The sequence below is a fragment of the Symphalangus syndactylus genome, chromosome 13, assembly GCF_028878055.3.
Source record: "Symphalangus syndactylus isolate Jambi chromosome 13, NHGRI_mSymSyn1-v2.1_pri, whole genome shotgun sequence".
Taxonomy (NCBI): domain Eukaryota; kingdom Metazoa; phylum Chordata; class Mammalia; order Primates; family Hylobatidae; genus Symphalangus; species Symphalangus syndactylus.
This window is the reverse complement of record NC_072435.2, coordinates 98,417,276-98,430,639: the sequence shown is the minus strand read 5'-3', so window position 1 is coordinate 98,430,639 and position 13,364 is coordinate 98,417,276. Positions and strand designations below refer to the sequence as shown.

Sequence of the window (13,364 nt, the reverse complement as noted above, 5' to 3'; positions counted from 1 at the left end):
TTTGTCGTATTAATGGTTAACACTGATAAAGCACATATTATGGGCCACTGTGCTAAGATGTGTCATATTGCTGCAGCATTTAATTCATCCAATAATACAGAGAGATCATTTTAATTCATTTTGTGAATAAGGAAACTAAGGCTCGAGGAGATAAGATACTTGCCAGTTACACAACAAAATAAGTGGTAGAGACTTTCTAGGCTTGCTGAAAAACTTTCCACTCTGCTCCTTGCTATGATAAGCTAAGGATAGAGTAGAAAAAAATTAGATATATAGATATAGATATATATATATATAGTGTGTATATATATGCATATATATATACAGATATATATAGTATGTGTGTATATGTGTATGTGTATATATACATACACACACATATGTAACTCACAGCTGAGCAGTAATACTGTCTACTATGTGCCAGTATTGTTTTCCATAAATCACGCATATTAACTCATTTAACATCATGTTGTTCTTATAAAGCAATACTTTCCAGTACTACTATTATCACCATTTCAAAGATAGGAAGAGTGAGGCACAAAGAGATTTAATAACTTTTCCTGGGCTCATAGATAGTAAATGCAGAGATAAGATTCAAACCTGGGCTGTCTGGCTATTTTAAGACTCTTAACCATTGCTGGACTGACTATTCATGACACAAATAGGAAACCAACTCTGGACTAGGGCTAGATCCTGACTATCCCAGATCTCACTGAGCCACGCCAAGGCAATGTCAAGTCACCAGGGTCTTCCCTCTGGGGTCTAGAGGCAGAGGATGTCATAGTAAATAGCATGTTGTCTCTAACATCAAAAAGACAAGAGATAAGTGTTGGCAAGGGTGTGGAGAAGAGGGAACCCTTGTACTCTGCTAGTGGGGATGTAAGTTGGCACAGCCATTATGGAAAACAGCATGAAAGTTCCTCAAACAATTAAAATATAGCTACCATACTTTCCAGAAATCCCATGTCTGAGTGTATACTCAAAGGAAATGAAATCAGTATGTCAAAGAGATATCTGCACCCCCTGTTCCTTGCAGTATTATTCACAACAGCCAAGGGAAACAACCTACATATCTATCAACAGGTGGATGAATGAAGAAAATGTGATACCCCCCTGACACACACACAATGGAATATGATTCAGCCATGAAAAAAGAAACATTGTCATTTGGGACAACATGGGTGAACCCTAAGGGCACTATGCCAAGTGAAATAAGCCAGACACAGAAAGACAAATACTGCAATGATCTCACTTATATCCGATTCAAAACATGTTGAATTTATAGAGGCAGAGAGTAGAATCGTGGTTGCCAGGGGGTAGGGTGATGAGAGAAATTGGGAGATGGTCAAGGGTACAAAGTTTCAGTCATAAGATGAGCAAGTACTGGGGGTCAAATGTACGGCATGGTGACTATTGTTAATCACACTTTACTGGGTACTTGAAATTTGCTCAGAGAGATCTGAAGTGTCCTTGTCCCACTCCATACCCACACAGGAAAAATGACTACATGAGATGATGAATATGTTCATTAACTTGATCATGGTAACCACGATATATGCATGTATTAAATAATTACATTGTATTTATAATTTTATAATATAAATACATATAAGTGTTATGTAAAATATATGCAATAGGCCAGGTGCAGTGACTCACACCTGTGATTCCAGAACTTTGGGAGGCCAAGGTGGGCAGATCATGAGGTCAGGAGTTCGAGACCAGCCTGGCCAACATGGCAAAATCCTGTCTCTACTAAAAGTACAAAAATTAGCCGGGTGTGGTGGCACGCGCCTGTATTCCCAGCTACTTGGGAGGCTGAGGCAGGAAAATTGCTTGAACCTGGGAGGCGTAGGTTGCAGTGAGCCGAGACCGCACCACTACACTCCTGCCTGGGTGACAGAGCAAGACTGTCTCAAATAAATAGATTAAATTAATAAATAATAAAATATATGCAATATATACAAATATAATTATGTATATATAAATTATATAATTTTATACAATTGTAATTTTATATTATAAATATATATACATTTTTATTGTTCAATTATACCCCAATAAAGATGGAATTTTTAAAAAAGAATTTAAAAAACAGCATCCCCATCACTTTCCATTTCCTTATGCTGCTTTATTCTTCTTCAAGAATTTCCTGACATTGTCATGTATTTACATTTATTTATTGCTTATTTCGTGTTGCCCCTGCCAGAATGTAAGCACCACAAGGATGGAGACTCCCTTGTATGCACCCCACAATGCTTTGTGCTTGATATGCAGGAGGTGCTCAGTACATATTTGTGGAATCTCCTTTGGTGATTCTAAAGGTCCCCTAAGTAAGAAGGGGGTGCAGCAAGAAAGAACTTGTTCTGCCTTATTTCTGGGGGCAGCAGTTACTGCCAGAATTATGAACGACTCCTAGGCAAAAGAGAGATGATGAATGAGTGGAGACAGGCTACATCCACAGTGCGGGGATGGGGTTATCCATGGTCCTGAACACAGAGGAAAGGGTCAAGCCCCCTTGTCCAGGTGGGTGCCATTCATTGAAACCCCTCGGTAGCAATGTCCTGGAGAAGCAAGAAAGATCTTTTAGAAGATCTTGAGCCCTGGGTGACTCTAAAGTGCTGATTCCTTTCTCAAGCCCTTGCAAACCTGGGTGGGAAACAACCCCCGTTCTTGGCACTGACAACAGAGGTTCAGTGTACAATGCAAATGCTGGACCCGCGGAAGAAGGAGAGCTTGGGGAGGAGTGTAGGTGACAAGGCGGGAAGCCACGTTCCTCACCAAATGAACAGAGCATGGTATTGAGTCATTCGAGACTCCAAAGTTTCAGCAGTTGGGACCAAGGAGGTCTATCAAGAGACTTGCCCTCATTGTTCCCCAGTTCATCTGTAAAATGCGATAATAATAATACCTACCTCAAAGGACTGTTGCAGAAATTGAAGGGGGTAGCATATGTGAAATATTTAGGGCAGTGTCCAACACACAGCAAGTACGACAGAAGTGTTACCTGGAGTGACGGCTGCAGCATCTGCTTCTGTTCCTGCTGTCCATAGGGAGCCAATCTAGAAAAGAGGGCTGGGCTTTAGGGGCATGGAAACTTCTGGGCAGGAAATCTGGCTTCAGAGCCAGCCCTCCTTATCAGTATGCTCTGCCACCTTCCCATGAGTGGCAAGAGGATTGACGATCAAGACCAGAGGGCAGAGAGTCAGCTGGACCTGCATTTGAATCCTGACTCCACTGTTCCTTAGCAGTGTGTGTATTTGAGTTTGCACTAAACCTCTCTGTACCTCAGTGTCCTCATCTTTAAAATGGGAATATTAATAGTACCCCCCTCACAGGTAAAATATTTAGAACACCATTCAATGTTAGTTTTATTGCTAACATGGGTGATAGAGAGCCTAGGCTCCTCAGCTCTGCAGAAACAAGGGTCTAAATGGACCTTTATGAACTGCTGGAATCAGCTCTCCTTGTTTTGCTGGAATGCAGCTGCTGCTCCTCCTGAGGCTCCTGTTTGGATCACGGACGGAATTTCCCCAGATTGGCCACTAGATGGCATACATGCTCTTTCCTGCCCCATCTAAGGTCAGAATCACGAATAACGGGTGTCAGATGGAAAGTCATGTTTTACGTGCCAGACGCTGAGCGGCGCCCTTTGCTTGTTTCTCATCACTGCCTACAGCAATCCTCAGATTCAAGTAGCTACTCCACCAGAAATGCTCCACCAGAAGTGCTTGGCACGTAGGAAGGCTTCAAAAACACGTTTGCTGTTCTTCCTATAGTTGTGTATCCCGGAGAAGGAACTGAGACACAGAGAGGATAAGTAGGCAGATGGAACCCGGATTCTAAGCCAGACCGCATGCTGATTGGAAGTTCAGCATCTTCCCCTCAACCTCATTTCAGGGGAAGTTCTGGAAGCCTTGCACTCACTTCAGGGTTCCCACCATGTCTATTCTGGCTCTCTGGATTCTTTTTGAATCTGCCACTTTCTTACTCCTGGTGTGATCTTAAATCAGCTATTTAAGCTTTTAGAGCCTCAGTTTCTTACCCGTGCAAGAGGGGTTATCATGCCTTCATTATTTTGGAGGTACCTCAGAAATAGCAACTGTACCAAAGCAGGCACTCTGGATGGTGGTTACTGCTGTCAATACCTTAAATGTTAACATAACCAGGGTGAATCCATTACTTCCCTCCTTTCTTCCCTCTCTTTCTTTCTTCCTTCCTTCCTTGTCTTGTTTTCTCCCTCCTTTCTATCCTTCTCTCCCCTCCCTCTCTTCCCTCTTCCTTCCTTCCTTCTTTTTCTCTTTATGCCCGGTACAACAAAGTACCCATGGTTTCTGCCCTCATGAAACTTACAGTCCAAAATGCCCTTGTCTCTGTTCATTCCTGGGAAAATTTCACCTGCAATGTATCTTGTTTCCTGTAACCCACAGGGACGTCGGTGCTGCCACCTGCCCTTCTCCCTGGGCTCCTCTCTCTGCAAGACCCAGGTGTTGTAGTCCACCCCACTCAAGCCCAATCACTTCTCCACTACACTGGCTCAGAATCAAGTCTGAAACCCTTTAGATGCTGCAAGGCATCTTCAGATCCCAACTATCTGACTCCGTTCACTCTGCTTCAACAGTGGCTTTCTAACTGGCTTTGCGATTGAAAGATTTTGCTGCAGTGCCTGGGGCCTTTGGGAGGGAAACATATAATGGGAAGATGGGGTCTCATGAACTCATTTACAGTAGAACAGTCTGGTTTTATATAATTTATATTTTGGGCCTATATGTAATATTCTGCTGCTAATGGCCGGACGCAGTGGCTCATGCCTGTAATCCCAGCACTTTGGGAGGCCAAGGGGGTGGGTCACCTGAGATCAAATTTTGAGACCAGCCTGGTCAACATGGTAAAACTCTGCCTCTACAAAAACTACAAAAATTAGCCAGGCATGGTGGCGCGCACCTGTAAGCCCAGCTACTCAGGAGGCTGAGGCAGGAGAGTCGCTTGAACCCAGGAGGCAGAGGTTGCAGTGAGCCGAGATCACGTGCAACTGTATTCCAGCCTGGGTGACAGAAGGGAAAAAAAAAATTCTGCTGCTAAAGAGAACCATCAAAGAAAACCACCTTGACGGGTGGGAGGGAGATGAGTTTTGAGATAATTCAGAGAACATCTTCAGGAAAGAGAATGTATTTGGGAATGGGTTTTAAAACTGGTTTCTAAGGAAAATGGAGTTTAACTTTTGAATGATAGTAATTTGGGGGTTATCTGGAAGCCAGCCCACTTGCCATCACCATTGACTGGGATCCCCACTTCTGATCTCAGCAAGGCCTTTGGCCACGTCCTGCCAATCTGTACTCAGGACTTTGCCTTCTCTGTGTTTCAGTGCCGTGGTTCCCAAGAACCATTCAAGAGCTGGACAGATTTGCCAATCAGATTCTCAGCTATGGAGCGGAACTGGATGCTGACCACCCCGTGAGTCCACGGCCAGTAGGATGAGATTATTTCAGTGCCTCTCCTCCACTCCCCTCCCTTCCTCCTACCTCCTCTACTTGGAGCAATGTGCTTGTTCACTTGTTCAACAAACACTTATTGTGTTCCTATTTACACAAGGGCTGGGAAAAATTAGCAAGACATTATTGTCATCATCATTATCATGGTCATTATTTTTGTAGGAGCAAATATAAATCATTTTCCAGAAACTATTGTCTCTATATACTAGATCTGTGTATGCACAAACACACACACAGATGCAAATCATCATTGTTTCTGCCTGTGTACATCTATGGAGGTTTAAATCAAGTGCTTGGTAAACAGCAACCTGTACTAACAACTCTGCCAACTGCAGGGGGCAGCGGGGAGTGGCGACGTCGAAACTGGATCTTAAAAACTGAGTAGGAGATGCTGGTCAGATAAGGAACGGAGAGGGCTTATGGCTGAAAGAACAGTATATGAGAATAGCGAGAGTCTTGGAAGCATCCACAATGTTGTGGGAACGACTGGTTGGTGCATTAAGTATGAGAATGAGAGATGTGGCTGGGGCAGTGGGTTGGGATCAGATTGTAAAAGGTCTAATGGACCAGAAAGAGGAACACGGACTGGGCCTGTGTCTTGCAGCCATGGGGGCAGGTCCTTTAATGGTTTTTGAGTAGAGGACTGGGGTGGGGGATATTTCATCATTCCCTCTACTCTGGGGCAGAGGGTCTGGGGAGGAACAGCCCAGGCTGCGGTGGCTCAGGGCCAGGTCTCATAGCCTCCATCGGTGGGAAGGGCCACCGTCCTGTTGCCTGCCCTTTATTCTCTGCCAGGCAAATGACTCCTTCATCTTTAAATGACTTGCAGCCATTTACATCGGTGAAGGTTTAGCAGAACCCAAAGGAAGCATCTACACTTCCACAGGAGTCTGTTTTCTCCTCACATTTATGTGGGTCTTTATAATCAGCAAAGAATGTTCGCGAAGGCACTTTTCAGGAGGCAAAGCAGATGCTTCCATCTTACAGAACTAGTGAGGCCCAAGGAGCCTGATGACTTTTCTAAGGCCCTATGCTAAACTGTGAATCCTGACAGCTCATGGTGCCTGAAGACAAAGGCCTAGCTAGTGGCAGAAATCCAGGCTCTTTTACAGAGGCCAAAGGCAAGCTATTTCAGGGGCAAGCTGGCCTTTTGAAATATGAATGATTGATGCTTCTTCTAATTCAAATTGTAAAACAAATTATAGTGGGCTTGAAAACACAGAGGGGCATGAGGAGGAAAATGAAAAGCAACCATAATTTCAGTTATTTCTATTTTTCTCTCTGGACAGTTCTGCATTTTTTAAATAATGAGAAAGCATATATCAACAGAAACAAAGGTGAATTTCCTCCAATCTCCCAGACTTCAAAACAGAAAAAAAATCACCTCTTATCACACTATTCTAAAATAATCAATAAATCAATACTAATATTTGGGTGTGCTTCATCCTTCCTCCTTTCTCTCTCTCTCTCTCTATATATGTATATATATATATATATATATATATATATGGTGTATATATGAATATATATATGGTGTATATATATATGCACATAAATATGTGTGTGTGTGTGTGTATTTGTGTGTATTAACTGCCACAACTTACTAACCAGCACCCAGTTGCAAACGTGTAGGAAGTCTGAGTCTCACCTATGCATTTTCATGTGAACTTCCAATGGCTTCCTTGAATATTAGTTGTGAAATTAAACTAAGTTATATTTAAACTAAGGATAGGAATTAAATTTAAGTCTTCTAGTATATATTACTTAAATACTCTCTCCCCGAAAAGTAAAGGTAAATGTGGGGACTTTTGACCCCCATTCCATCCTCCTATATACCATGTAGCCTACTCCCAGGAGCCCTAGGGTGCCAAGGTTGCTCCAGGTAGGATTCTGTTCTGTGTACCCGTTCAACAGGTCTCTGTCTGGGGCCTCTTAGCCATCAACTCTGTCAGCAAAGCATCTCCAAAGATACTGGTTCTCAGAAAAGCTGTCTGTTCAGCTCTGACTCCATCCAGGGCGTTATTCTCCTCTTAACTCCTGTCTTCCTGCCCCAAATAGGCATTCTTCCCATTGGTCTCACTCCCTTTTCATTTGGGACAGTGGAAGACGCCAATGCAAAGAGATGGACATTTTTCTCCCTGTATCCTCAAGTCCCCTCTAAAGCAGCTGGCACTGGCTTTAAAACTCTCTGGAATGCATTGGTCTTTAAAAGCCACATCTTTGACTCCCTGCCCTCTCAATGTTATGAATTTTATTGTAAAAATACAACATATCAGGTACACAGTTCCCTGAAGACGAGGCGCCAGGCTCTCTCTGTTCCTTTGGTTTCTCATCAGATCCCAGGGACGTGGGCCAAGGACAAAACAAACCCTCCAGCGTGCTTTCCCAGAGACCCCGGGGCCCACAGGCCTGGCCTCAGTGTGTGACTGCAAACAGACACCAGCACAAGGAGTGGCACAGGCAGTGGGTGTTCTTCTCAAAAGGATCCTCTGTTCTCTCTGTCCCGTTGCATCCCGGGTGATCTCTTCGTCCCTGAACCCGGCCCTTGGCAGTATGCATGGATGTGTGACCCAATATCTCTCATCAGGTCCTCCAAAGCAGTCACTTTGAAAAATGAAGTAAAGGAAGGATTGTTTCCAAGACAGAGGGAAAACAGCCTCTGCCTTTCAGTTTTAGCTAAGTGGGAAAATGAAATAGGAAAGCTAGATTTCCCGGTGACCATCTTGCCTCCTTTCCCCTTCTTTCCCAGTCTCCTTCCTTTCCCCTTTCCCACCTTGCTTTCTTTTTTCCAAAAGCTTTTATTTAACTAATGATATTAGGAGCTAATGCTTCTTGAGCATGGGCTGTGTGCCAGGCACAATGCTAAATGCTTGGCATTCCTTTTTTAATTTGAATATTATCACCACCCTATGAGGGCTGTAAATCTCATTTTCAGATGAGAAATCTCAGAGGGAGAGGGCTGTGTAGCATCACCTGTATGTGAACTACGTCTCAGGCTATATAAAAGAAAGGGGGTTGAAGTGATAGATGACATGATCCCTGCCCTCCAGGGGCCTGTGGTTGTACAGTAGAGAGAGAAGGGGTGTTGATTGTTCTCAAAGCAGTGCAGGAGGGAGCTGGAATAGCAACTGCAAACTTGGCAGGCAGAATCTAATTGGTTCTATTTAATTTCCATTTCCAAAATTTACTCCCCTTTCTGCCCATGTTGTTCCCTTTACCTGACATGGTTTTTCTTGCCAACCCACCTGTTATTTCCCCACTTGAAAACCTCTATTCATCTGAGGTCTAAATCATATATGTTGCCTCCCTAAAGCCTTCCTCCTGTCTCTTCCCAGGCTTAAGTTTTTCACACTGTTACTATCTCAGAGATGGCAACTAACTATCACATTGTGTTTTATACTTTGGGTACAGGGTATCAGATCACAATAAGTTTACTTCTTCATGACTTATAACCTCATGGGAGGCACAAGATATATATATGCAAGTGAAAGGGCCGTATGCATGTTTCCCAAACTGTAGTTTATGAAAAATATCCCATGATCAAAGAGAGAAACTCTGTACTCTGTAGCCCTACTTTAAGTATGCAGATTCCATTATCTCATTAGAAACTTTGGAAAATCCTGCAAAAATGAAACCCAGTAAATGTAATGTTTCCTTAAACTTACCCATGGAACTCTTTTTAATGAAATACCTAGCAACATTATCTTGAGTGGTAGTTTTCCATGGAATACAGTTTAGATAATAATTAGTTAAATAATAACTCAAAAAAGTGCATGAATGCCAGGTTTCCTGAGTCAGACAGCATGTGCTATCATTTCTAAGGTTGCTGTGGGCTGGAATGCTTAGGGAGGACTTCCAGAAAGAGGAAGATCTGAGTCTATCCCTCTAGCAACCAGAGCAGGCTAACTGCTTAGCAAACAACCCCCAGATCTCTGTGGCCAACCCAATAAAAGTTCACTTCCAATGTGGGTCAGTAAGGAAACTGCTCCACATGGTCTTTCAGAACCAAGGCTCCTTCCACCAATGGCTGTACCCTCCTTCAACTCCTTGGAGCCCACTCATTCTGCCAGTGGATGGGAGAAGAGAGAGTGAGAATTGCTTCTGGGAAGTTTTCATGGGCCATGTCTGGAGATGACTCACATCCCTTCAATCAAATTCCATTGAGTAGAGCTCAGTCACATGCCCACTACTAACTGCAAAGGAGATGGGGGAAAATAGTTTAGCAATGTTCTCTGAACAAAGGAGAGAGGACAGATCTTGGGGAGCACCAGCAGCCTCTGCCACATAGACCCCAACTCCAGAGCTACCTATTCCAGTTTACCTGGCAGCTGCACTGGAGTCTAGGCTACAGATCTGCAATAGAGAGGGCTTCTTAATGAAGAAAATGTCAGCCAACACAACTGTCCTTCTGTGGATATTTCTACTTCTTGACCCAAGTCTTTGAAAATACATTTTTTTTTAAATGGAGTTTCACTCTTGTTGCCCAGGTTGGAGTATAATGGTGCAATCTCAGCTCACTGCAACCTCCACCTCCTGGGCTCAAGTGATTCTCCTGCCTCAGCCTCCCACATAGCTGGGATTACAGGTATGTGCCACCACACCCAGTTAATTTCTGTATTTTTAGTAGAGATGGGGTTTCGTCATGTTGGCCAGGCTGGTCTCAAACTCCTGACCTCAGGTGATCTGCTCACGTCGGCTTCCCAAAGTGCTGGGATTACCGGCATGAGCCACCGCGCCAGGCCTGAAACTGCTTTTTAATCTTTCAAGGTGTGGACATCAAGTTTTCCTGCTCTCCTGTAGGAAATTTGTTCTCCAGCAAATTGCCCAAGAACAAGACTATATTTTTCAATACTTTTCTCCTTTTCTTTTCCATTTGCCCACCTAATTTTCTCCATCTGAGGCCCTGTCAGTGTTCATTCTAAGAGTCAGTCAGCTAGTTGAGTCATCAAAGACTTGTTGCATTCTTACTAAATTGCTCTATCCAAGCATAATTTGTGAAAAGTTAAAGACATAACTCTCATGCAGGTATATAGTGAACACCTGTCAAAGATCCATTTAACTCATTATTGAGGGAACCAGCAAGATGACAAAGATAGGGCAGAAAAGATACAAGAGACCGAAGTACATGTGATCATTGGAAACTAGAAAGCCAGAATAAGGTCACAAAGATGGATGCACAAGTGATTAATGTTCCATAAGGCAATAAAGCCATAATCTTGTGTCTTATCCTTTCTACTAGACAGAAACAACTTACAATTTGATCATCAAATGAATATTTTGCAACTTATTGGTCTTCTAAAAAGCCAGCATCTACTTTGAAGTGGTTGTAACTTTATAAGTAGTAAATATATGTCCCCTTAGAGCACAGAGTGAGCTTGTGAGACAATGATCTCATATGACATTTAAAAGGCACACAGTAATTTTTTGCCCTAGGTTTTGCATATATATATATATATATATATATATATATATTTTTTTTTTTTTTTTTTTTTTTTTTTTTTTGAGATGGAGTTTTGCTCTTGTCACCCAGGCTGGAGTGCAATGGCATGATCTCAGCTCACTGCAACCTCTGCCTCCCAGGTTTAAGCAATTCTCCTGCCTCAGCCTCCCGAGTAGCTGGGATTACAGGCATGCGCCACCACACCTGACTAATTTTGTATTTTTAGTAGAGACAGGATTTCACTATGTTGGCCAGGCTCGTCTTGAACTCCTGACCTCAGGTGATCTGCACACCTTGGACTCCCAAAGTGCTGGGATTACAGGCATGAGCCACCGCACCCGGCCTGTTTTGCATAATTTTTGAATAGCTTCTACTTGGGGATATGCTGAGTGTGCTATGCCCTGAAAATCCAGTGATACGTAAAAGAGTTTCCTGAGTTTAATCATTATTAACATATGTGAGACCCTCTGAAAAGAGAAACATACAGCACACTAGGAGAAACCAATAAACTTTGGAAAAATCCAGGAAGACAGAAAGAACAGACAGTGACTTATTGGTCTAAACGAGTGGGGAAGAGGGTCTCACTCAGAGGGTAGAACATGTGTGAAGGCCTTGATGTGGGAAAGAGCATGGTGTGTTTAAGGAATTAAAGCAAGACCAGTGCACTCTGGAGCATCATAGGAAGGCCAGAGTGAGTCAGCACAGGGCTGGACACATAGACAGAGCTGGATCATGTAAATAAAGCCTTGTGGACCATGCTAAATATTTTGGACAATAGTCTAATAGCAATGAGAAGCCATTGAAGGGCTTTTGAGGAGGCAAGTGGCCTCACCAGACTTGCACTTTATAAATATAATTTGGGCTGAAGTGAAGGGAGTGAGAGGCCACTTACACAGCAGCTACAATAGTCAGGCAAGAAATGGTGGTGGTCGAATGCAGGTGCAGCAGTGAGAATGAAGTAGGAAAGACAGACTCAGATGTTTGAATGGTAGAATGGGCAGAAATTGATTGCTGGGTGTGAAGGAAGAAAGAAGGCGGAAGTAAAACAATAACTGCTAGCTTATGGGCTTGGGCAACTAGGTACATACATTTTTCCAGAATAGGCTTCTTGGCCAATTGTAGGGTGAGCAAAGGGATTGGGCATGGTCAGTGTTCCCCTAGTCTACTGTTTGCAAGTTCTCCTTGACCAATGTCTATAGGATGCGAATGGCAGCTACTTAATAAATGCCAGCTTAAAACTTTTGTCTTCTGTGTTCCATCCTTCCCCCAGTTGTCATGAAACATTATGAAAAATGCAAAAAGCCTCTTCTTATTGGCCTAGCTGAAATATACACAGCAAGGTAAGAATTCTCTAGATGTTGGTTTAAAAGCCCCTTGTGGCCGGTGGGGATCACTGACCCATTCCAGAGTATATCTTTTTTATATTCTGAGCCAGACTTCTCTGTCTTTGGATTTCCTGCCATTTTGCACAAATGCATCATGCTTTGAGCAACTACGATGTGCTCAGAATTTTGCTTAATGTGCTGCCGACATTACCTGACTTAAACTATACAACACTGTGAAGCAGGTAGGATTGACAGTCTCATTTTACTGATGAGGAAACTAAGGCTCTGAGAGATAAACTGGCCACTCCCAGGCCATGCTCCTAGTGAATAAATGAATTAGTATTCCAACACAGCTTTTCTGACTTTAAAACCTGTGTTCTCACTAGCCTAAAGAGAGCACTTCTGAGGTTTAACCTTAGCTATGATATTAGGAAATGATGAAATAAATATCTCAGTCTACAAGAATACTCAAGACTTTTCCATATATGTAGTTACCCTCTCCCCTAAACCCACACACACACACAAATTATACCTCTCAATACATGCAGACTTCAGTTGATGTCATGACTTGCATCCTGTAGAACTCTCTCGACTTTCTCCCATCTTCTCCTATCCCCTCCCCTCCCCCTTACCACCCCTTCACCAACAATATATTTTCCTGTCAAAACATACTTGGTTACATGCAGTGCAACTAAAATTGCTGCTATTAGTTTAATTGAGACAGGGTGATTATAAATAAATTACATGCAGTGCTACTGAAATTGCTGCTATTAGTCTAAATTGAGACAGGGTGATCAGTCATCACCAACTGTGATTTGATTCAGAATGTACTCCACATGGACGGCTACAGAGGCCCTGTGGTCATCTGGTAGCCCAAGGAATGCAAGGCCAGATCCCCAAGAGGCTGGGCGTCAGGCCACAGAGCTCTCTGACCACTGGTAACTGAGAAAGCAAAACTCCTTGCAACCTGGTTGGTTGGGGCCCCTTGCAGGCCGATAATGAACTTCTTAGAAACCAGGAGCTGGAAAGGGTCATGGTTAGAAACCTTCCCACATGGAAGATCTGTATAGTGCATTATATGTGTGTGTGTTCCTGTATACCAATGTGTGA

General features: G+C 43.1%; 1 protein-coding gene across 1 annotated transcript in view; it reads left to right on the top strand.

Moving 5' to 3' along the window:
* The window catches only part of PAH (phenylalanine hydroxylase), an 86,993-nt gene that overhangs the window by 36,430 nt on the left and 37,199 nt on the right, over positions 1-13,364 (top strand). The window contains exon 7 of the mRNA XM_055237621.2: positions 5,363-5,451. Within this exon, the coding sequence (XP_055093596.1) occupies positions 5,363-5,451 (89 nt within the window). The remainder of the gene's footprint in view (positions 1-5,362; positions 5,452-13,364) is intronic.